This window comes from Lynx canadensis, chromosome B4 (genome assembly GCF_007474595.2).
Source record: "Lynx canadensis isolate LIC74 chromosome B4, mLynCan4.pri.v2, whole genome shotgun sequence".
NCBI classification, from domain to species: Eukaryota; Metazoa; Chordata; class Mammalia; order Carnivora; family Felidae; genus Lynx; species Lynx canadensis.
Window position 1 is genome coordinate 132,626,112 of NC_044309.1, and position 24,442 is coordinate 132,650,553.

The following is a 24,442-nucleotide window of genomic DNA, read 5'->3' on the forward strand; positions in this document are numbered from 1 at the left end:
AACCCAGACTGCTAAGGCCGTGAGGTGACCTCTTGAATGTGACCTATTTATTGCTCAGGAGCATGGTGGCCAAGGGGCCCAGGCATCTTATCAACTGGGATGCCGTCCATTTCCTTCCCATGACACATGTATATAACTCTTCAGTACGCTGGTTTGTGGCCAAATTATGTAGATGTTCATCTGCTTCCCCTTCCAGCCCAAGTGCTTCTGGAAGGAGCACTTTTATTCTGGAAGGACAAGATTTTATTCTATTTCATCTTTGTGCCTTTAACAGTGCCTTGCACCCAGTAGGTGTTCAATGAGTATTTGTGCAAGGAAGTGGGGCAGGAGAAGGAAGGGAGAATTCCCAGTTGTCCACATCTGTCTCGAGGTTTAAATCTGAACCTTTTCTTTAACTACTGATATACGTCGGAAGAAGGCTCCGAGGACAATTAAAATCCCAAGTCACTGCTGTAGGGGACAGAGGTAGTTGTACGTGGTGGCACAAAAAGAAGGGCTACGTCAACACACTGTAACGCAGCAAGCTGACAGCAGCAGATGGGAGCCGAGGAGGGCTGGGGTGAGGGACGGTAGCAGCAAAATCTCACTCGTGTGCATGCCCGGGAGGAAGTGAGTCAGTCCAGGCATAAACATGACACAGCCCCACACTCAGAAACCCCAAGTCTGAGCACACTGCGTGTGGTCAGCCTGTCTGGAATCGCGAGTCCCATATCAGGCGTGGTGGCCACATGTGAAAGTGCATAAATTAACACTGATTTCCATGCAGGAGGAGACGTGTGTGGTGGGACCGCCTGTCAAGTTCATTGACAGGAAATGTTGGTTCAGATTGTTCAATACGCTTTGAAAGGCATACAGCCTTAGTGCTTTAAGCGCATAAATCCAATCTCAGGTAATGAACTGAGGCCACTTTACTCTTTAGAAAGAATGGATATTTTAAGGAATAGGTAGGAAGGACTTACAAATAATGGGTCAACCATTCATATGCACGTATGCCTCTAAAGTGCTCAAAAATAGCTTGGTCTCATTAGCTTTGCCCTTGCAATCTTACTTAAACTCTTAATTTTCCTTAACTAAAACTTTTTTTTTTGTCACAGCTTAGGCAGTAGTAAATTTTAGCTCAGGCCTACACTGATGTATCACAGATTCTAAATTTGTCAGGTTTTAATGCAATTTTGCTCTGTTGATAAATCCTACAACCAAATCTCTTTCTTAAGGGCCCTGATTACAGACTGGACCCCGGAAATGGTTACATTGAAGGGCATCTCTTGGTGCCTTTGGTTTGCATGAAGTGGACTGTGGCTTTTCAGCTAGAAATTATGGTTTATAGTTCCTCCACTAAGGTGAATTCTCCAAAACGGTCAGCCTTGACTTCTGCCAGTGCAGCTCCTTGTGAATATCGCCATAATCATGATTATATCTCTTGCAGAAATGTGGCATAATATATTCCAAAGCAAATCATTTTCATTTATTCATACATCTGCTTTCTGTCATGCAAAGATAATTAAGAGCTAATTGTAGTCCTATCACTTAGCATTTGTTAAGGGTCTGAAACACTAGGTTTTAGAGTCTGGAGCCCTGAGTAACATCCTTTTCTCGGCCCCTCTCTGAACTTGACACATTGGTGCAGCCACTCTCTCTCCATGGGCGCACATGACCAGCTGCAAGCCTGACATCCAGTCCTCTCAGCTCATGAGAGAGCAAGGGTTAATGTTTCTCTCTCTGTTTCTTTGACTAAGAGGTGGTAGATGAATAATTATATCACAAGAATATTTCCTCCTCCACGCACAGATGTGAGGAGTAATGACTTAATGAATTAAGCCATGTGGTGTTAGAGTGAAGAAAGCATCTGTTAGGGGCCACCTCCAAGGGGAAGGCCATGCAGCGATTGCAAAGTCAGTTCTACCCCAGAGCAGTCCAGCAGAGGTCACTGCGCAGGCTCACCTGGCTCTGAGCAGAGCCCAGCACATAAGAGGAGACTGAAGATCAGTCAAAATTCCTGTCCCCTCTGAACATGGACCACTGATTCCATCCTTAAGGAACCTGCACTAACCTTCCGAGGTATCTTTACTCTCCAACTCTCTTTAAATTCGTGACCTTTCTGTTGGATCAGGCAATTCGTATCATTAGTTTATTTTTAGACATAAATGTATGTCTGTTTGACAAATAAACTTGACATCCAAAAGAGAAGGACTTGGTGATGGAGAAACACTGAGAAATTGAGCTGTTGCTAATTGAGCTATTAGTAAAGGCCAAGGTCCCCCTTTCCAGATGAATAAAATCCAATTTCTCCAATCCTGGTACAAATATTTCCAGCTGGTGCTAAAAGGTGCCGATCTAAAAGAAGTTAGCATGTGCACACAGTGTGACAGGCCCAATTCGCTAGACTGGAATCAAAGAGCGAGGTTCTTGCCTCAGCTCTGCCACTCACTCACGGTGGCCTTGGCCAAGCCCCCGCCATCTCTCTGAACCAGCGTCCTCCTTCATCTGTAACATGGAGACAAGGCTAACCAATCTCAGAGGTCCTTTACAATGAAAACATCACATTGCTATATAACTTTTCTCCCCTAAAAGTTCAAAATCTTCTGTAACCTTACTTATGTAAAACGTAAACCAAGACCAAGAGATCGCCTTTATATAGAGAACCGATTGTGACAAATTTCTCAAGGTGGTCTCTTACTGTCCAGAGCTAGTTTATGGGCTTAAAGGAGCTGGTTCAAAGTATTTCTGATAATGGAAAGGTCACAGGGGTGAAAAGCCCTCCCCTCTGAGTCTTGTCAGAGTTCTTAGCATAGTACAGAACTCAGGGATTGCCGTGTTTCAAACAAACATTGTAAAGAGTCCTTAACCTTGTAGTCATTAAAGCACTCAGAACATCTTTTTCTTTCCTTTTTTTTTTTAAAGAACTTTTTTTTAAATATTTATTTTTGAGAGAGAGAGAGTGTGTGCGAGCTGGGGAAGGGCAGAGAGAGAGAGAGAGAGGGGCAGAGGATCTGAAGCAGGCTCCAGGCTCTGCGCTGACAGCAGAGAGCCCGATGCAGGACTCGAACCCACAAACTGTGAGATCATGACCTGAGCCGAAGTCAGACACTTAACCAACTGAGCCACCCAGGCACCCTGGAAACATTTTTTTCTTATGAAAGGTCGGCTCCAGTGTCAGAAAATAGGTTATCTTCTGCTGATGTAAAAATCCTTTCTAATGCAGCCTGTGTCCTGAGCAGTCCCTCCCACAAATCTCCCCTTAGAATTTAACTGAGCCAGCCCCACCTGCCACTGGATGGGCAGGCACTTGCGGTTCCATTTCCTGCCCAAACAGAACTCCAGCATCCCTGGAGGCAGTCAGTCCTGGGGGGTGGGGACACTGTCGTGATGTAATATACAATGTGGATTCTCCTTGATCTGTAGGCATGAGGATGATGTTCAGCACTTCAAGGTCATGAGAGACACCAAGGGTAATTACTTCCTGTGGACAGAGAAGTTTCCATCTCTAAATAAGCTGGTGGACTACTACAGGACGACCTCCATCTCCAAACAGAAGCAGATCTTTCTGAGGGATAGAACCCGAGAGGATCAGGTACACCTCAGGCCCCGATCAGCCCAAGTCTGGAGATTTTAGGCAACATGAGTCCTATGTGACCCGTCAAGGCAGTGCATTTGATGGGCATGGAAGACAGAATCTCAGATCTGGAGGTCAGATCTCAGTTAAACCCTGTCTTAACACTTCCTAGCCATGTGACTTAGGAAAGTTGTCCAATCCTGAGTTTACTGATCCGTAAAACCAGAAGGTGGTGATACCTAGCCCACAGGATGGTTGTGAAGGTTGGAGAAGATAATGTATCCCCTCCCCTTACGTCATTCCTAACAATGCTACAAACAACACTCAGCAAACATCAGCTCTTACCTGTAGATACTTTATTTTGTTATTATAAATACTACTACATCATAGCTTTCAGCCTAGCTTAGGAGTTGCCCAGAGATGAAGGCCAGGGGGCCACACACAGGGATGTTGGAGAGCAGCCTGGAGTCTAGGACTAAGGCAGTGGGGAGAGCTTTGTCACAGGAAGGGGGGTGGGGGTGTTGGAGGAAAAAAATTGACCTGGAATTCTTGCTCTTAGAACATTATGAAATATAAATATTTTAATAAATGATTTTCTTAAGTTTATTTATTTTGAGAGAGAAAGAGAGAGAGCAGGGAAGGGGCAGAGAGAGAGAGGGAGAGAGAGAATCCCAAGCAGGCTCAGTGCTGTCACCGTATGATCACAAACTGTGTGATCATGACTTGAGCTGAGGTCAAGAGTCAGACGCTTAACCAACTGAGCCACCCAGGTGCCTCTAGAGTATCATTTTAACGTTTATTTTTTTTTTTTTTTGGGACAGAGAGAGACAGAGCATGAACGGGGGAGGGGCAGAGAGAGAGGGAGACATAGAATCGGAAACAGGCTCCAGGCTCTGAGCCATCAGCCCAGAGCCTGACGCGGGGCTCGAACTCACAGGCCGCGAGATCGTGACCTGGCTGAAGTCGGACGCTTAACCGACTGCGCCACCCAGGCGCCCCTAGAGTATCATTTTAATAGAAAATGCATCAGACAAACCTAGCTTTAAATCCTGACTTCATCACTAACTGTCCTTGTTGCCTAGCCAAGTTAAAAAACCTTTCTGAGGGTCAGATTTCTCATCTGTAGAGTGGAGAGAAAAGAATACCTCCCCCCCTGGACTGTTGTAAGGATTAAATAAGAGAGTATAGTGATAGCACTTGCCATAGGGTCTGGACAATAGTAAACACCAAGGAAAAGTTAAGTTGCCTCCTGTAGGTAAATTCACCGCCCCTCCCTCCCCCCGCGCGTACACACACACATTATAAAATATCTTTCAAAGGAAATGACATGGTTATAAGAAAGAGGGGGGTATTATACGAAGAAGCCTTCTCTGGAATAGTTGAAATCCCAGAAAACAAGTTATCTGAAAAGGCATTGAGACTTTCAAAGGAACACATGCCCTGGGGAAGTAGAGAAAACCATTTCAGGTAATTGGTTAATTGTAAGCTTGAGAAGTGACAGTTCTAGGAAAAAAGGGTGTTCCCAGCAAGTGCCCATAAAAGTTCAGAAAGAAAACAAAGGTTAACTAAAGACCTTGTGAGTTGTTTTAATCAAGAAACAGACAGAAGTATTAATTTACTAGGATGTGCATGCAGAGTTAAAAGAGTTAGCATAAAAGTGCATTAAACTAGATTAAACGAGTTCATATTCGTAAAGCACTTAGAGGGGCGCCTGGGTGGCTCAGTCCGTTGAGCATCCAACTCTTCATTTCAGCTCAGGTCATGATCCCAGCGTCATGGGCCTGCTTGGGATTCTTTCTCTCCTCCCTCTCTGCCCCTCCCTCTGCTCAAGGGCACACACTCTCTCTCTCTTCAAACAAATAAACTTTTTTCTTAATTAACAAAATAAATAAATAAACAAATAAAGCACTTAGAATAGCGCCTGGCATATGTGAAGCCCAGGGCCCTGTGTAATTGTTAAATAAAAATAACAAGAAAGGACCTCTGAGTCACAAGGTTATGGCCGCATTAAGCAAAAAGCCTTGCTCCTTCCCAGCATGCCCAGCGGCAGGCCTGGTTTCCATGGTGCTGCAAGAGGGTTGCTGTGTGGGTCTCTATCACCAGGCTATAAATGACAGTTAAAAATCACGCAAAGTCAATAGCAGAGCTTATCGGGAGGGCAGGCTGTCCCGTGGTGTGGCAACACGAGATAAGGAGGGGTGGCATTGTGTCAGTGAAACAGAATATTTAGCCTGATTACACAGAGAAAAACAAGCCCGCTAGGAAGGGACTGACTGGGTAGCACGTGGAAAGTGAACCAAAGGCCCGAAATCCCCAACCTGGGAGAATCTGAGAACGTAGAGGCCACTTCTGAAACTGCGAGGGCCCGAACTGTCACCGGTTGTGTTTAGGCTGCCCGCCCCCCGCCAGCTGTTTCTTGGCGCTGTCTCTCCAGCAAAGTCTGGAAACAGCTGCCAGAAGGGTGGGGTGGGGCCGGGAGATTCGGGAGGAGGATGGAACCACATCACCTTCGTGCTCTCCCAGGGTCACCGGGGCAACAGCCTGGACCGGAGGCCCCAGGGAGGCCCACACCTCAGCGGGCCCGGGGGAGAAGAAATCCGGCCGTCGATGAACCGGAAGCTGTCGGATCATCCAGCGCCCCCTCCCTCGCAGTACCCCCCGGCACCGCCACAGCAGCAGCGCTATCTACAGCACCCCCACTTTCATCAGGTACCTCCAAACAATGACGTGGGCACAGCGAGGTAGGGAAGGGGAGGCTCAGCCACTTAGTGTGGGAAAATTCCCTACAGTGTCACGTACAACCGTCCGTGCTTGGGGGTCTGTCGTGGTCCTGGGACTGTGGGCAGGGGAGGGCCATCTGAGGCCCGGCCTCATCTGAGCCCGGGAGGGCTGACAAAGTTCATAAAGACCCGGGACCTCCCAAATGGCAGAAATATGATAACGTGATGTAGGAACTGCTCTTGGCAAAGAAGTCTCTGTGAATTCGTTGGCTCCCCGCCTGAACACACACACACACACACACACACACGCACGCACATTCTTACCCTGAGGATTCAGCGAACCGTTGCTCCATTTTCCTGTCAGCCCCTTAACCCATCTGGCTGTGGAGATCCACAAGAAAAGCAGTTTAACACCCACAATAGAGCCTTGCTTATTTATTTATTTATCCCCTGCCTTGTTCCAGATGGGATTTGGGGCCGCTTACCGAGACGGACAATACAGCCAGATAACATCGTTCCTAAATTCCTCAGTAGGGCATACTAAGCCCTTTGTGAGCTGTTTCCCCAGCCTCTCTCCTGCAGACTCTCCCCAAACCTCCCCACCCCCCACCCTCCCCACTCCTGGAGCAAACACACATTCCAGCAACACTGCACTATCTTTAGTTACCGGAATGATCGATTGTGTTTTCTCTCATACCTTGGGGGCTTTTTATATGATGTTTCCTTGGCCTAAAATGCCCTCTCCTGGCTGATCCTTCTCCTCCTCTAAGCTGGAGGCCAAGGATCACCTCCTCTAGGAAGCCTTCCTTGATTACCCTGGCAGGCTCAGACATTCTCTTTACACTTAAATGTGTATGGTTTCCCCTCTAAACTGACCCTCCATGAAGACAAGGACCTTTTCTTTCCAGCTACAAATCCCCGGTGATTAGGACAGTACTACACACGGGGCAGGTGCCTGATAAATATTCTTTGATTGAATGACTGAAATCTGGCATGGTCTTCACAGCCGAAGGTCCCTTTGCTATCCTTCCACCTCACCCCACCAGTTGGGGCTTATTGTCATCAGCAGCAAGTATTCTTGGAACACTGGCTGTGTCACTTGCATCTGAGCAAGGCGCAGGGTTTGGGGCGGGGGGGTGTGGGCTGAGAGGGATGTGGTGCGGTGACAGGGTCCTCCGTTACATGTGTTTCTAGGAACGCCGGGGAACCAGCCTTGACATAAACGACGGGCACTGTGGCGTGGGCATGACCAGCGAAATGAACGCCGCCCTCATGCACCGGAGACACACAGACCCAGTTCAGCTCCAAGTGGCTGGGGTACGTGAACCTTCCCTCTCTGGGCTCAGTGAAGGCGGCAAGAGGGGCACTTAGGGAAATGGTCGGTCCTCCAGGAGAGACACACTGCTGGGAGCTCAGAACGGAGGTGGTGGGAACCCAGCAAGTGAGGGCGGAGAGGTGTCCCCGGGGCAGAGCCGATCCCGGTCTGTCGTTGTCTGGCCGCAGGGCCTTGCCCTGTCCTGGCTCCGGCTCTAGCGGAGGGAGATCTGTCGCCTTTTTCATTGCGATCCATCTGCCTCGGTCGCGCTAGCACCGTGGGCTGTCAGCTTGGGCTCGCTGCCATCCTCTCTGTCCCCTGAAGACAATAAAAAGACCACGTATCGATGTAGGGAGAGTAGTTGTCCAGGATTCTCTTGGGGCCTCGGAGAATAACATCTCCGCGGGTGAAAGTCCTGAGTCTCGGAGTTCTGATATCGGGCAGCGAGGTGTGCTTGCAGCTCCGGCGGGGCTTGGGGCGTCTCTGGAGAGCCACAAGCCAGCCTCCAGGGCAGACTGCTCACGGAGGACTCTGGCCGCAGATCCTCCTCCGTGTGACCGTGGCTCCCAAGGCCAGCCCAGCCGCCCTGGCTCGGCAGGACCCCTCTGTGTTTCCCCGACAGCGAGTGCGGTGGGCCCGGGCGCTGTACGACTTCCAGGCCCTTGAGGACGACGAGCTGGGCTTCCGCTGCGGAGAGGTGGTGGAGGTGCTGGACAGCTCCAACCCGTCCTGGTGGACCGGCCGCCTGCACAACAAGCTCGGCCTCTTCCCCGCCAACTACGTGGCCCCCATGATGCGATGAGCCCCTTCCGGTGGGGCCCGAGGCTTTCGTCTGAAGCTGCCTGCAAGAGAGGGGGCAGGGGAGAACAGCAGGAACTACGTGTACATCCGTGTATATGCGTGTGCACACACACGCGCCTATGTGTACGTGCATTCGATAATAGTAATTTATTGGCGATGCGGTCGGTTCATTAGTTGATATGAAAGGAAGTCAGGTGGAGAATTCTATTCGTACTTGTTTTTCTGCTCTCCCCTCAGCGGGTGTGTGGAAGGCAGGGGGAGTGTTGGGGTGGGGGTGGGGCAGAGACATGAAACCGAAGTTCTTCCTGTCCTTAAGATGGCACCGCTTCCTCCTGGTCTTGGGACTTTCACTGAGAATAGCCGAGCAGAGATCCACATCCCGGCGTTGGACACAGAACAACAGGGTGGAGCCGGACTCGGTGGGGCCACGTTTCGGCTTTCCCTCCGAGCCCCGCTCCCCTTGAGGTTTTGCAGGGCAACGTCCCTCCCGTGCGACCAGGGTGGGCACTGCTGGGCAGAGACCAGAGGGGCCGCCACACGGGACTGGAGCAGCGGGTGCCTGGAGGCCTGGGCGAGGCTGGCCTCCTGCCCCCTGCTCAGCGGAGACCTCCGCCTCCCTCGCCGGAGTGCTCCTCAGCCCTGAGAAACAGAGACCGTGAGGAGCCCAGCACTGGCAAATGGCGGGTTTTTCACAAATCCCCAGTGGCTTGCTTGGGTGTCACCTCTGTTTCCCCGGATACCAAGAGAGCAGCATGTACATTCTGTAAAGTGCTCGGAGAAGCCCTGGCTGAGAATGCGGGACTTTAAAGCCATTGTTTCACGACTCCCAGGGTGTCTCTTTGGGTCTCTGTTGGTTTTCCGTTGTCCTGAGGATGCTTTGCCCAGTGGCAGAGAGGGAAGCCCACTCCACAAGAGCATTGACTAGCAACTGTTGATCGGTTGACTGATTGCCCGAACTTGACCCTGGGAGGGAGCCGGCTTTGACGGGAGCTTCCTGTTGGATCTGGCCGTAGAGTCATTGCTGGCATCCTCTCTCCAGCCTCGACCCAAGAGCTGCACCTGGGGAGAGGGACCCCATTGCCCCTGTCCCTCCTGCCACCTCAAAATAGAATTATGTTTCCTTGGGCTCAGCTGGGGGTGTGGAGCACAGGCTGGCCTGGCTGGGGAGAAGGGACCCTGGAGAAGGAAACAGCGTTTTGGTGGAGCCTGGGAGCAAACACGTCTGTGCCGAGAGACCTGAGAAGAGGGTGTGTGTGTGTGATGAGGCCTAAGTGACAGGCTGGGTGCACGTGTTGGTGAGGGAGAATGATGGGGGGGGAGGCGTGCCTGCTCCTTTGTCTTCTTCCCCAGCCCTTCTTGCTCTAAGGAGTGATGGGGGCAGCCGTTATCGAGGGTGAAAGGAGAAGAAGAAAGAGCGTCTGGCTCAGAAGCAACTGTCGGGGTAACATAGGCTGCGTCCCTTTGACTCTGAAGGCTACGATTCTGTGATCCCTCTGTTGTCTTTAGAGAAAAAGGGGAAAAGAAGGCACTCCACAGCGAGTCTTGGGAGGGAAGAGAAAATAGCCTGAGAGAGGCAGGGGGAGTCAGGTGACGGTAAGGAACATCTGGCTCGCAGCCTTTAGAAATCAAAGAACAGAAAGGAAAAGGTAGCAGAGATGTTTCAAAAGATCAAGGAGCAGCGTGAGACACAAAGGGAGGGAAAGGGAGCAAGATGGTAAGTGGGACAGGCGAGGAAGACGTTGGAGTAGAGTCAGCAGGCCGGCCGGCGGCTGACAACCAGGGGAAGGAGGGATCCAGCAGGTGGGGAAGGAGGAGTTACAGCAGAGCCGTGAAAGCCACGGAAGGCAGGGACCAAGACACCACAGGAACGAAGAGGAACGAACAGGGAGAAAGAAAAGCAAGGCAGAGAAGACCTAAAAGCTATTTTGGTGCTAGGTAATGTGAACATGTTGCAGTAAATAAAAGCCAAAAGTGATGTTTGATTTTACAGTATTTACAAACCATATGCTTTAAACAGCCCACAAACCTCATCCATTTGTCTGATTATGTGGGAGGACCAGCCCCAGTGAAGAGAGAGGGAGCTGATTTGGTTCTGGCCTGGATTTTGTGCCTTGAAACACGTCTCGAGAAAGCAGTGATACGCCCAGGGCCCTTGTTTGGCCAGGCTGTGTCCCGTGTCTGTGTCACACTCCCCTCCAGGGGCAGGGGTCACTGGCCTGCAGAGGTTGACCACACAGTGCGGGCAGGGCTTCCAGAACCCCTGGAACTGGATGTTCTGCCCCCCCCCCCCCCGCCCCGCGCCCGAGTCTTTAATTGAGGTGCTAAAACAGCCTTGCCCCTGCACATCACGTGGCTCAATGCAGAAGGAAGCAAGAATCATCCTAACCACCCACAGGGAGCTAAGGCCCTTAGGGACCAGGCTAAGAGGACAAGGACCAAACTATCCATGTTGGGGGGGTTGGGAAGCAATGTCCCTGGGCCTCTGGTGCTGCCTGGAGGAACGCATGAGGAGCTGCTCTCTACCTGAGTCCACTCGGCCCTCCTTCCAGCCACAACACAATCAGGGAAACAACACCTTGTCTGTGACTTCAGCTGAAATGCTCTGCATGACCTGGGGGCAGGGAACTTCCAGAGAAAGCCTAGTTCTGGCTGAACCAGTTTGGTTTTCCTAACGCCCTGCTGAGGCTCGCTGCATGTCAGATGTCTGGTACCTGCCACTGCCCACCCGCTTTCAGATGGCCTTAGGCATCTGATCTGAGGCAGCGCTTCTCAAAATTAATGTGCCGGTGAGTTGCCCAGGGAATGTGGTAAAATGTAGGTTCGGATTCAACCCTGCGTTTCTACCAAGCTCTGAGGTGATGTTACTCCGTCCACGGACCACACTTTAAGTAGCAAGAGCAAAGAACTTCGCAGCTAAAAAGCTACAACAATCTAATTAGATCCCTTTTCTCGGGATATTCGGGCACATCTCTGTGTTGCTCACAAATAAGTCACTCTGAGCAGAGACAGGACTCAGAACTGTCATTATGACGTCATTCCTATTTGATGGCCGGGTGACTTTTGTCAGCATCTTCATCTCTACCAAAAATCAAGCAACTTTAGGGTGAGAGGCATCCAGATGAAATACAAACAGGGGTTGCCCCGTAGTGATTATTTTAAAGAGAAGCAGAGGTTACAGAAGTTGTGAAACGTCTTTCTCAGGATTCTTTGAACATAAAATGGACTCGCATCAGGTGTGGTCCTGCTCGGAGGCAGGGGGATGGCCCATGTGACGGGGGCACTGTCAGATCTCATTCACCCAAAGCGAAACAGGTCACAGTGGGCACTGATTGGCATGAGCAAATACTTGCTGTTTGCCTTGTCTAAAGTTAACTCTTCAGCCTGTGTAGACCAAAACAAGGTCACAAGAAAAACATATTGTCTCGATCCTACTCAGGGTCCTCCACGTCTCTCCCAACACCACAGCTGTGCCACCATCACCTCTCCCTTAGGCAACTGAATAAGCCTTGACACGTTTCTCCCTGCATACTCTCTCATCCCCAGTCCATTCACACAGATGTCAGAGTGATCTTTGTAAAACACAAGTCTGATCACGTCACTCCCCTGCCACTGTGCTTAAATTTGAATCCAAGTCCTGATGTGGCCCCGTGAGGTCTGGCGTTGCCTCCCTCTCCAGCCTCCTCTGCACCCCTCCCCTCCTGGCTGCCATGCCTCCACCCACTGGCCTTCTCTCGGCCTCCAGATGCCCAAAGATCGGTCCCCAAAGCCTTCATACCTCTTGTTCCCTCTTCAGCTTAAATGTCACTTTCTCAAATTGTCCTTTCTTGGCCTTAATCTAAAAGAACCCTTCCTATTGGATTATCTTGAGGTTGCTGGTGCTTTCCCTGATTAGCACATATACCAGTCTGTTGGACTATTGGACTGTAAGCTCCCTGGGGGCAGGGATCATCTCTGTTTTGTAAACCACTGTAGGTACAGCATGTAGCACTGTGCTTGGCACACAGAAGGCTCAACAAGTATTTGTTTCATGAATGAGCAAGTGAAACCTGCCTCATGTCACCTAGCATTCATTCTATAACCCAAAGGTCCTGGGCCTTATGGACCTGTAGGTGCAAACAAAGTGATATTCACATTGATGCCCAAGTTACAGTAGCTTTTAGCCAACGGCCCTCAAGATCTCCAGTTACTTCCTAGAGTCCAAGGGAGGGAGGCTGGTATCTCTCATGTGTTTAAGCATCAGTCAGCTAATGTCTCCTACTCTGGCCATGTTCCATTGTCCCTGAACATCTTCTGCAGAAAGTGTCTTTCCTGATGCTGCCAACCTACTGTGCACCTGTCTGCTGATGAAACGGCCCAGTCCTTCAGGAAACCAAATCTGCCCTGCAGTCCACGTGGCAAGGCAGTCATGGAAGAGGAAGCGTGGAGAAAGGCCTGTACCTACTTCTGAGTAGCCCTTGTCCCTGATCCCCAGAGAGGCACTTCCTAGGTCAAGGGACCCTCACAGCTCATTCCCTTCTCACCAGAGCCCTCTCTCCATCACACAGAACAAAGGAAGCCACCTTCCCCACCATCTCTCTTGTTTGCCTCTCTCCCTATTGCCCCTTCCTCCTTCAGCTGAAAAGAAACACATTTGTACCTGTTTGTTTGTGCAATAGATATCACCTAGGATGCCAGGGGACATGTACCCTGTTGTACAATCTGGGCTCAGCTCTAATTCACTCATTAAACCAACTATTTATGAAGCATCTCGTAGGGGACAGACACAATCACCCAGTGGGTCCTCCACATCTCTTTACACTGCCCTCTGTCCACATCTGTGCCACAGACACTGCCTCATTTCAATCCTCTCTTGCTTCTCTCCCAGGCAACTGTAATAGTTTCAGAACCGGTCTCTCCACCTCTGGGTTGGCCCCCTCTAATCCAGCCCACTGACTACCATTGAGATCGTATTAACATGCAAATTTGATGACATCAGGCTTCTGTTCAAAAGCCTCCAGAGGCTCCCATTAGCTTCCAGGCTAGAGTTTAAACTCCTTGGCTTGGCACTAATGACATTTTGTGATCTGACTGCTGCCTGTTTGTTTAGCCACAATGCCCATCTCCCCTCAGAATGAGTCACGTTGTCTCAGAACTCAGGGTTTTCCCATTCGGTTCCCTCTGCCTGGAATGCCTCTCCCCCACCTTTTTGTCTAGATCAGTGCTGTCCAATAGCACTTTCTGTGATGATGATGGAAAAGTTCTCTATCTGCTCTGTCCAACGTGGCAGCCTCCAGACACTTGTGGCCCTTGAGCATTTGCAATGTGGCTGGTGTGAGTGAGTTAAATAGTGAGACATGGCAAGTGGCTACCTTATTGGGCAGTATGGATCCATGCAACTTCTACTCACTTTGAAATACTTAGCTCAGGGCTCAAGTGGCCCACTGGGGTGCCATCCCAACTTCATGGCTGCTGAAGATGTTCCTCCTTCATTTTCCTATAAGCATCCTTGTTGTGCTTCTATCCCGATATTCAGAACTCTGTAATATGGTCAGTGATTCATTGAGCCTGCCTCCCCCACTGGACTGAACATTTTTTTTTAATTTTTTAAAAGTTTTTATTTATTTTTGAGAAAGAGAGAGAGAGACAGATCATGAGCAGGGAGGGAAAAGGCAGCAGAGAATCTGAAGACAGAATCCAAAGCAGGCTCCAGGCTCTGATGTGGTGCTTGAACTCATAAACCGCGAGATCATGAGCTGAGCCAAAGTTGGACACTTAACCAACTGAGCCACGCAGGAGCCCCTGAACATTTTTGAGTGCACAAACAGTTCACCCAATAAATGGTTGATGCAGACATGCATTGGTATACTGATAAATGTTTAACAACTGCTCTCTGAAGGAAAGCCCTGATTTGTCACATTTGCTGGTTCTGTGTTGTGAATATTCCTACCATGTGTCAAGAGTATGAGAAGACAAGCCACAGAATGAGAAAAGATATTTACAAAAAAACCTATCTGATAAATAACTGTTATCCAGGGGCACTGGGGTGGCTCAGTTGGTTGAGCTTCCAACTCTTGATCTCAGCTCAGGTCTTGATCTCAGGGTTGTGAGTTTGGGCCCACAGTGGGCTCCACACTGGGTGTGGAGCCTACTTAAAAGAAAAGAAAAGAAAAAAGAAAAGAAAAGAAAAGAAAAGAAAAGAAAATAACTGTTATCCAAAATAAACAAAGAATTCTTAAAACCCAACAATAAGAAAATGAACAACCCAGATGAAAAATGGGCAAAAGGGCTGAACAGACACCTCACTGAAGAAGATATTAGATCACAAATAAGCACATGAAAAGATGTTCAACACTATATGTCACTAAGGAAATGCAAATTAAAATGATGAGATACAATGACACAGCTCTTAGAAAATCTAAGGTCCAGGGGCACCTGGGTGCTCAGTTGGTTAAGCGTTCAACTCTTGATACTGACTTAGGTCATGATCTCATGGTAGTGAGATTGAGCCCTGCGTTGGGCTCTGTGCTGACAGCATGGAGCCTGCTTGGGATTCTCTCCCCCTCTCTCTCTCTGCCCCTCCCCTGCTTATGCTCTCTCTCTATCAAAATAAATAAATAAGCATTTTTTTTTTTTTGTAAATCCAAGGTCCAAAACACTGACAACGCTAAATGTTGGTAAGGATGTGGAGTAACAGGAATTCTGATTCACTGCTGGTGGGAACGCAAACTGGTACAGCCCCTTTGGAAGACAGTTTGGCAGTTTCTTACAAAACTAAACATAGTCTTAACATATGATCCAGCAATCATGCTCCTTGATATTTACCCAAAGGAGCTGAAAACACATGTCCACACAAAAACCTGGACATGAATGTTTATGACTGTCTCATTCATAATTGCCAACTCTTGGAAGCAACCAAGGTGTCCTCCAGTAAGTGAGTGGATAACTAAGCTGTGGTAGATCCAGACAATGGTACGGTATAGAGTGCTAAGAAGAAATGAGCTATCCAGCCATGAAAAGATATGTAGAAACCTTAAATGCCTAGCACTAAGTGAGAGAAGCCAATCTGCAAAGGCTACGTACTGTATGATTCCAACTATATGACATTCTAGAAACAGCAAAACTCTTGAGGCGGTAAAAAGATCAGCAGTTGCCAAGGGTGGGGTGGGAGGAAGAAAAGAAGAGGTGGAACACAGAAGATTTTTAGAGCAGTGAAACTATTCCCTGTGATACTATAATGGTGGCCATATGTCATTACACATTTGTCAAAACCCATAGAATGCACACCACCAAGAGTGAACCCGGAGGTAAACTATGGGCTTTGGGTGATAATGATGTGTTGATGTAGGTTCACCAGCTGTAACCAGTGTACCACTCAGGTGGGGGTGATTGATAACGGGGGAGGCTACGCACGTGTGGGAAGTGTAAGGAAACTCCGTCTTCTGCTCAATTTTGCCGTGAACCTAAAAGTACTCTAAAACAAAGTAAGTCTATTAAAAAATTAAAAAAGAACCCCCCACCGTGGCTGATTTCAAACTACCAACAAGACATCAGTGAATCCGGAGCAGGGATTAGATGTGCACAGTTGGCTCTCATGAGCAGAGAGGAACCAGACTCAGCACCACTGCATGAATGAATGAATGAATGAAGTGTGCTAGGCACTGGCAGTGTAAGAGAAGCCTTCAGATCCTTCAGGAAGAAGTCTATTCAACCTTCAAGAAGCTGGTCCTGTAGTTGCAGGTTCCGTTTTAGTTCCAACCTAGGAGACAAAGAACCACGGAGTCATATCTTTGACTTACTCAGCGAGAGGGACATTTGTCTCCTTTGGGTCTTTTACTTTTAATATCAAGCCTTGTCCAAGCATCTATTGAGCGCCCCACTCAGACTGAGCCTGAGGCCACGAAAGCAAGAGTATCCATCAGGAGGATGAAACCCTGACTTGAAGTATCTCAGGCAACGAGGAGTTTATATCGCATACAAGGCCGGAGGTAGGGCAGTTCCTGGCTTGCTGAGTTCAATGGTTCAACGATGCCATCCTTTGAACATCAAGGGTGTCTCTTCCTAGTGGCTGTTGCAGTACCAGACATCCTGTGCGGACTGACAGTGTCAGTTTAAATTTGTGAGGAAAACCTTTCCCAGAAGTCATATGGCAGCCATTCCCTTGTATCCCATTGGCATGACTAGATCACATGCCATTCCTAAACCAGCCATTTCCAAGAGAATGAGACCACCGTGACTGCCTTAGACCAATGGAAGGGACCCTGTAGGGGGCAGAACCTGAGAACCCAGGCAGAGCCCTGCCCTAAAGGAGGAAGTGGGTGGGGTAGGGTGACAGTGGGCAATGGCCTTCAAGACCTAATCTACAGGAAATGTTAGAAGAAGATGCACAAATCTTACGACCAGGGCATTCCATAAACGTTTCTTGGGATAATTAAGGAACAAGAAGGCAAAGTGAGGCAGCATAGCTCCTCAGCTTTCCCCTTGAAGTTGAAATGCCTACATGGACACACACACACATACACACACACACGCTTCCATCAGCCCTCCGCAATGGATTCCCACGTGCATATTAAGCCAGCATGTTAGTGAGGACAGCTGCCATGCTATTCACAGAAACCAGAACCGTACATGGTGAGGCCCTGGGTCTGCTCTGGGGACAGAGGCCCCGGCCAGCCAGGTCTGTGCCACAATCCCGGCAATATCACTGATGTTGGCGTGAGACTTCTCCACTCAGGGGCTTCCGGGTTTGCCTCTATCCAGGGTCATTTGTGGCCACGTTCTGACGTGGGCAATCCCACTGCAGCGGGACTGAATTCCCCAGGGTGGGCAGCACATGGTTCCTCCCTCCCCCTGCTCTGACCTGGTTATGGGGAGTTGCTAGGTAACGGCTACGCAGCCTCTGCTTCCCACGCTGGAGGAGGCTTGGTTACCATGGCAAGTCCAGATGAGGTGGGGGATGCGGGGGAAAGGGAGCATTGGCCGGGGGGTCCCTAGCCTGGACTCTGGGCCACTGGACCTTCAGGAAATCTCTTCACCCCTCTGTGCCTCGTTTTCCTTGTCAGTAAAATAAAGGAGGGGCTAGGTCTCTTCTTGCTCTAAACCACTGATGCGTGCAGATGGCATATACTAAATAGACACTGATCCTCAGACTCCTTTTAGGTAAGAATGACTCAAGACGGGCGCAGAAAAGGAGTGGACTGAGTTGTGTTTAAGATAAAAGAGAGAAACTAGCAAGCCTGTGTCTCTAGGAGGACAGATAAAAGTCATGGACATCCTCCCTTCTGTTGACAGTAATTTAGCTTCTGAAATTGATACTCAGGAGTCCCTGGGACTCCCTGGGTCCTTTACTGAACCTAAACTTCCTAAGGAAGTCCCATAATGGGTGTGTCGCCTCAGGGTACCTGGCTTGCTAAGGGCCCATCCCTGGGCTCTGCTGGCTTTTCTGTCCCCTGGAGCCATGTCACAGGCCCAGCCCCCTGGGGCCAACTCTTGACTTGTGGGGCTCTGCACAAACCTCTAGGATTGGCTACTTGATCCTGCCCTTGATCTGAGCCCTGGCCCCAGCCTCTTCTTTCATTCCTGTAGTAAGATCCCTAGCCAGGCCCAAGTGCTGGGACGTCTGTGGCACGCAAGTTCTCCCCTCCCCGTCTAGTTCATGCCAGTCCCTTTCCAGAATCCAGATCCCCACTGCTGGAGTCTCTTAGCACTGGCTGCCATCCTGCCTGTGGACATGGGCTGCCGCTCTGTTCCCTGTCTGTGCTTCACCCCCTTAACCCTCCATTGGCCTCATGCTGGGGCCCCCAAAGGCAGCTGGCTCCCTGGGACCACCACCACCATCTGATGTCCATTGTCACAGGTGGCCCCTGTGACCCCAAAAGAGAGGTTGGACCCTACCCATTCCACCTCCAGCAGCTGGTCTGCTTTCCACCTTCTTCCTCGGACCCTGCCTCCAGTTCTAAGTCTTGGCAGCTCCTTATCCTTCCCCTGCCATATACACAGGAAGAACAGGGGTATGTCTGAGTGTGGCCCAGGGTGCTGGAGTCATATCAGGGAACATTCTCCACACCCACTCAACAGCTGAGTTTCCCGCTTCCTGGTCAGGAGCAGAAGGAGGAATCTGTACCTTGTATGTAGGGTATGAGAACGAGTAGGGTGTCAGGGCGAGTGGCCTTTCAGCTGCCAGCTGTGATTCGGGGCACTCTAGAACTTCCTAGTCCCATAGAGAAAGTACATCCTTGAACCATGTACCCCAGTCCCCCCTCCCCTCTAGCTCTCCCCTACTTTCCCCTGCAGGCAGTGTGGAAAAGTGGAGAAAGCACGAGCTTTGATTCAGGCACACCCGCGTCTCTGTCCAGACTCTGCCACTGACCGTGTGAGCCTGGACCAGTTACTTGACCTCTCGGAGCTAAGCTAGAGAACCAGAGACAAAAGCACTGAGTGTCATGAGACATAAACACGGTTATAGGAACTGCTTGGTGAGGGCCTAGCAAGTAGAGGGCGGCCCCACTACACCTTCCGCTGTGGCAGAAACAGCCTTCTTCGCCCCACCCCACCCCCAGCGACATGTTGTTGCAAAGGCCTCCTCTCCTCTGAAACTTGCCTGTCCTGTACTCAGCCCTCCTCAGGGCGAGTCTCTCTGCACCTATCACACCGGTAGCCTACTGAGGTAGTAAATCAACTTTGGGAGTAGACCTTGCCCGCCTCCTTCCAGGGGATGGCTGCCCTGTAACGGTGGCCTGCAAGGGACAAAATGCTGAGGGTTTGGGCCAAATAAAGGAGGGATTCTTGAAGGGAGAATGGGGCCGTTACTTCCTCTGGCTGCTCTGCCTGCCTCCAGGCTCTCTGCTTCTTTACACATCACTCCACGCAGATCAGGCACCTTCTCTACTAAAAACTACCCCACCCCCACCCCCGCCACCATTTCTGGATTGAGGTTCAAGCCGCCTCCCAGAGACGGGGCGGTGAGAGGGAGGCAGGACCTCTGGGTTACTCTCTGCCCTGAACCCTGCAGATTCCTCCTTTGCTGACTCAGCTTGCAGGTCCCCCACCTGGAGTCTCCCACCCTTCCTATTGCCCCCTGTCCATGTCCTAGCCAGCCTGCAAGGCCAGGGAAAACGCCACCTCCTTCACAAAGCCCTCCTGGATTCCTCCCTCAGAGAGTAAACTCTTCCTCTGCCAAACTGTCTCCTGACACGGCTCTTCTGGCCTTGCCCTGGAGAGGTGGCTGGGCTCAGCACCTGTGCCCTGCGGTCTAGTCCCCAAAGACAGGGATGAACAAGCACTACATAAGTCATTCCAGCCCAGGTCCCTTGGTTGGGACCGGAGCTGTTTTAAAATTTGTCTAAAAATGTTTCAGACACACCCCAGTTCCCGGCACCGCGAGCTCTTGGGAGGGGGAGGCGGTTCGTCAGCAGCTCCGTGCCCTACGGGGGCGAAGATTGCTCAAGCCACCCCACGCTGCCTGCACCGCCTGGCAGGGCATGCCACTTCAGGAGCTCTGTGCCACTACCAGGAAGAAGTGAGAGAAAACCCCATCCCTTCCCGTGACTTCCTTCTGAACCCCCCCCCCAGCCTTAGAACTGGAGCAGCCGGCTTTCCCGTGTTGTTGGAGCACACCAGGGGCTCTCTCTGCCTCCGGCCCGTCCCCTGCACTCTGCCAGGCACATCCCGCCATTTCCCAGCTCACGCACCATCTGTGGCTCCCAGCTGCCAACAGAGCTAAGTTCAAACTCACCCTGGAATTCAGAGATTCAAAAACGTTCATGAGGCAACCTGTATTTCTGGCCCATCGCCTCTCCCCGTCCTTCCCCCATCCCTGCAACATGCACGTGTACATATTCCCATGTGTGTAGTCACATGTACACACACATGCACACACACGCACACATATATACATGTGCACGTGTATACACACCTACACGTGTACACACAAACACAAGACCAAATACACTTACACACACACACACACACCGTAATCCAAATTAATTTGTCAGTTTCGCCTGTATTTGCCTTGATCATTACACTCATTTACTCATTCATGTATTCGTTCATCCATTCAACATTCCCTTAGTGCCCTTATGCAAATAAGAAGGGTACGATTTCCCTGTTTCTCCTGGGAGTTGCTGCTGCATCCAACGCTCCGCCATATCCTCTGTGTGTTTTAAGTCCTATAAAGCCCAGCCCAAGGTCCACCTCCCTGCACAAGCCTTCCTAGCTTCTCAACCCTGGAGTAGCTGTCCCTGCATTTGAGTTCCTATAGCCATGCCATGTAAAAGAACTTTCCGGGCACCTGGTTGGCTCCGTCGGTTTGTCTGTTGGTTTCGGCTCAGGTCATAAACTTGCAGTTCATGAGTTCTAGCCCCACATTGGGCTCTGCAATGGCAGCACGGAGCCTGCTTGGGATTATCTCTCCCTATCGCTCTCTCTCTCTCTCTCTCTCTTTCTCTTTCACTCCCTCTCTCTCTCTGCCCCTTCGAAGCTCGTGCTCTCTCTCTCCCCCCCCTCAAAATACATAAATAAACATTAAAAAAATATTCTGTGATGATGGAAATGTTCTATATCTGTACTATCCAGTATGATAGCCATTGACCCCATTGGCTATTGAGCACTTCAGATGTGGCCTGTGTGACTGAGGAACTGAATTTGCCACTCTAGAAACTCTGTTTTTTAAAGATTTTTTTTAATTTGTTTTTTTAAGATTTTTTAAAAGTAGACTCCATGCGGGGCATCTGGGTGGCTCAGTCGGTTAAGCATCCAACTTCGGCTCAGGTCATAATCTTACTGTTTGTGAATTTGAGGCCTGTGTAGGGCTCTGTGCTGACAGCTCAGAGCCTAGAGCCTGCTTTGGATTCTGTGTGTGTGTGTGTGTCTCTCTCTCTCTGCCCCTCCCCCACTCACGCTTTGTCTCTCTCTCTCTCTCTCTCTCTCTCTCTCTGAAAAATAAACATTAAAATTTTTTTAAATAAATTAATTAAAATAAAGTAGACTCCATGCATAACGTGGGGCTCAAACTCATGACCTCTAGATGAAGAATCATATGCTTTACCATCTGAGCCAGCCAGTCACCCCTAAATTTCTTCCTTTCGTTTAATATTGATTAATTTGTTTTGTTTTGTTTTTTAACGTTTATTTATTTTTGAGAGAGAGAGAGGGATCGGGGAAGGGGCAGAGAGAAAGGGAGACACAGAATCCGAAGCAGGCTCCAGGATCTGAGTGGTCAGCACAGAGCCCGACATGGGGCTCGAACTCACAAACCTCAAGATCATGACCTGAGCCGAAGTCGGATGCTTCACCGACTGAGCCACCCAGGCACCCCAAGCATATGACTCTTGACCTCAGGTTCATGGGTTTGAGCCCCATGTTGGGGCATACAGCTTACTTTTAAAAAAATGCCCACTATGTCATGTACCTACCACACATATCAGATTCTCTCTCTCTCTCTCTCTCTCTCTCTCTCTCTCTCTCTCACACACACACACACACACACACACAGTCACACAGTCACACTGTGAAACAGAATGGCTAAAGAAGGATCCTATTCATTTGAAATCGCGTTTTGCATTCCAGGCTCTTCTTGTTATGTTCTTACTGTATGCCAGGGGAAATGAGAAGATCCTATCCAGTTTTAAGAAGGTATTCCCAGTCAGTTTGAAGTAAAATCGTGGTGGAAGAGTGGGGGGACCAGGGCAAAAGTCCAGCATTTAAGGTACAATACCTGGGAACTCCTTGATGAAGAAGACCGTCCTGCCCTCAAGGAACCTCCCACCTGTGGGGGGAGACAAACCATTACCATGCAGAATTTGAGTTTAACTGAGGCTAAGCATGAAGTGAGGGCACTAGCCCAGACCTGGAGGGCCAGGAGACACCACGGATGGAGTGACCAAACTGAAGACTCAGAAAAGTAGCTGGTGGCCCGGAAAGGAAAGCATCTCAGCAGGGGGAGCTCCCTAAGCCAAGACACCACATGTCAAGGAAGGGGGAGTAGACAGAAGGAATCTAATTGGTTTGGACCATAATGGTGGGCCATAAATGGCCACAAGGTGTTTGGGCTTTAGTGTATGGGTAGTGGGGAGCCCCGGAAGAGTTTTATGCAGGGGAATTATCCTTTATATTTGCATTTTAGAAGGGATTTGAGGGGGAGAAGATTGAGTTAGGAGGCTCTTGCAAAAGTGTGGGGTGGTTGGGGGAGCTGGGGTTGGGTGGCAGTGAGGATGGAGTGAAGAAGACTAAAGAGAGAACAGAAGAAGCCTCTTCTGGCCTGGTAGCAGTGAGAGAGGGAAAAGAGTCAAGACCCATGCACGTTTCCCACTTGGGCAACCAGGCAGATGGTGGTGTCATTCTGGAGGAGAGAGATCCAGAAAAAACAGTGGGGGAAGGGGGTTGAAGAGAAGTGGTGTGGGTTCCTTTGGAGACTTCCCTGGCGGTGGAGGTGCCTGGGAGGACGTCCAAGTAGAGATGACCAACGGGCAGCCGGATGAGCTGGTATGGAGTCATGGAGACTGTTCTAGAGCTGAGATGGAAGCATGAAAATCATTCCAGCCAGGGAGAGGTGGGACCGCCCTTGAGCGTGGGTGGCCCAAAGGACAAGAAGGCCAGAGATGAGCCCTCAGGGACACCGGCCTTTGAGGAGTGGATGAAGCAGCCTGGGAAGGAGTGGCAGGGAGGTGCGGATAAACCAGGGAACCGGAGTGTCTGGGAAAGTGGGGGCGGTTGCAGAGTGATTGGGGAGAGGAGCCTATATGCTTCCAAGGTTGCAGACACAAAGTCCCCAAGTCTGGAAGTTCTGGGAGGACAGGAACTTGCCTAGTGCCCAATCAGTACTCAGCAAACCATTCATGAATGAAAAGATGAAGCTTTCAGTAAGTCATGACTGGCCGGGGAGAGGCCTCGCTGTGTTCCTTCCTGTGGGCCAGCAGAGCTGGTCAGGGGTGAAAACTGTTCATTTAGCTCAGTCCTAGGGTCTGTATCCTCCTCTCCACGGTGCCAGCTCCAGCCACCTCCTCTTACTCTCTCATCTTCTCTGGGCATAGGCAGCAGGCACGAAGGGTCCCCAAAGGGTCTTTTTTAATGTTTATTTTTGAGAGGGGCGAGGGGCAGAGAGAGGGAGACACAGAATCCAAAGCAGGTTCCAGGCTCCGAGCTGTCAGCACAGAGCCCGACGTGGGACTCGAACTCACGGACTGTGAGATCACGACCTGAGCCGAGGTCGTTCGCTTAACCAACTGAGCCACCCAGGCGCCCATGAAGAGTCCCCCATGTTTTACAACAGGTACTCATGACACAAATTCCCACCGAGGAGAAAAAGTCAACCCTGGAGAATGGTATCTGATCTATCATGAAGTGGGCTATTTTGGGACTCGAATTACACAGGAGGGCTAGACACGCACAGAGATGAACACAGTTACAATTAGCATTAACTACAAGGTGTCGTATCTTTGCTGCACACACAGCCGGCAGCCGGCAGCGTGCCCTGGGGAGAGAGGAAGGTGAACGAGTGCCAAGATGGGAGGGGGCAGCATCTGCTGGAGGAGGAAGCAGCATTTCTCAGGAAGGCACAGTCACCTTGGGCAAAGTGGCCTCCGATATTGGAAGTGCCAGTTTGACAGGCTCCCCCTAGCTTAGGGAAATTCCAGACCCAAGAAGGAGGGACTGGTACAGGGCCAGAGGCTTTCTCTTAGGGTGTTACCGCCTCATGGACCATCCCCAGACACAAAGTAGATAGAACCTGTGCATAAAAGGAATCAATTTCCCCACGGTTCAGGCTTTTTAAAAATCTCAGTGAAAATGCACGGAGGGTTTGAAGGCCTGGGGGTCAGGCTTCGAGGACAGGTGCCCTAGAGTTTCCACTTGCCAGCTGATAACCTGGAACAGGTCGTCCAGGGCCTCAGTTTATTCATCATTAACACCCCTCTGGAATTCTTTTTCACAGTCTATTTCACCAGATTAGGGCGGATCAGATTAGATGATTATATGGTAAAATGCCGTCTCTGAGAGCAGCCAATATCCCCTGCTTCGTAAAGAGAGCTGTGGGGATCTGACTCCCAGCTAAACAAGGCAGAGCCACCAGGACAGCTACCT

General features: G+C 50.1%; 1 protein-coding gene across 3 annotated transcripts in view; it reads left to right on the forward strand.

Moving 5' to 3' along the window:
- Positions 1-10,381, forward strand: part of GRAP2 (GRB2 related adaptor protein 2) — a 62,684-nt gene extending 52,303 nt beyond the window's left edge. Inside the window, exons 5-8 of one of the 3 annotated variants that reach the window (XM_030320696.1) lie at positions 3,403-3,571; positions 6,077-6,262; positions 7,468-7,590; positions 8,130-10,381. In XM_030320696.1, coding sequence (XP_030176556.1) covers positions 3,403-3,571; positions 6,077-6,262; positions 7,468-7,590; positions 8,130-8,390 — 739 coding nt within the window. In that variant the 3' untranslated portion in view covers positions 8,391-10,381. The remainder of the gene's footprint in view (positions 1-3,402; positions 3,572-6,076; positions 6,263-7,467; positions 7,591-8,129) is intronic. The other 2 variants (XM_030320697.1, XM_030320698.1) reach the window with 2 other exon arrangements.
- The last annotated feature ends 14,061 nt before the right edge of the window (positions 10,382-24,442 follow it).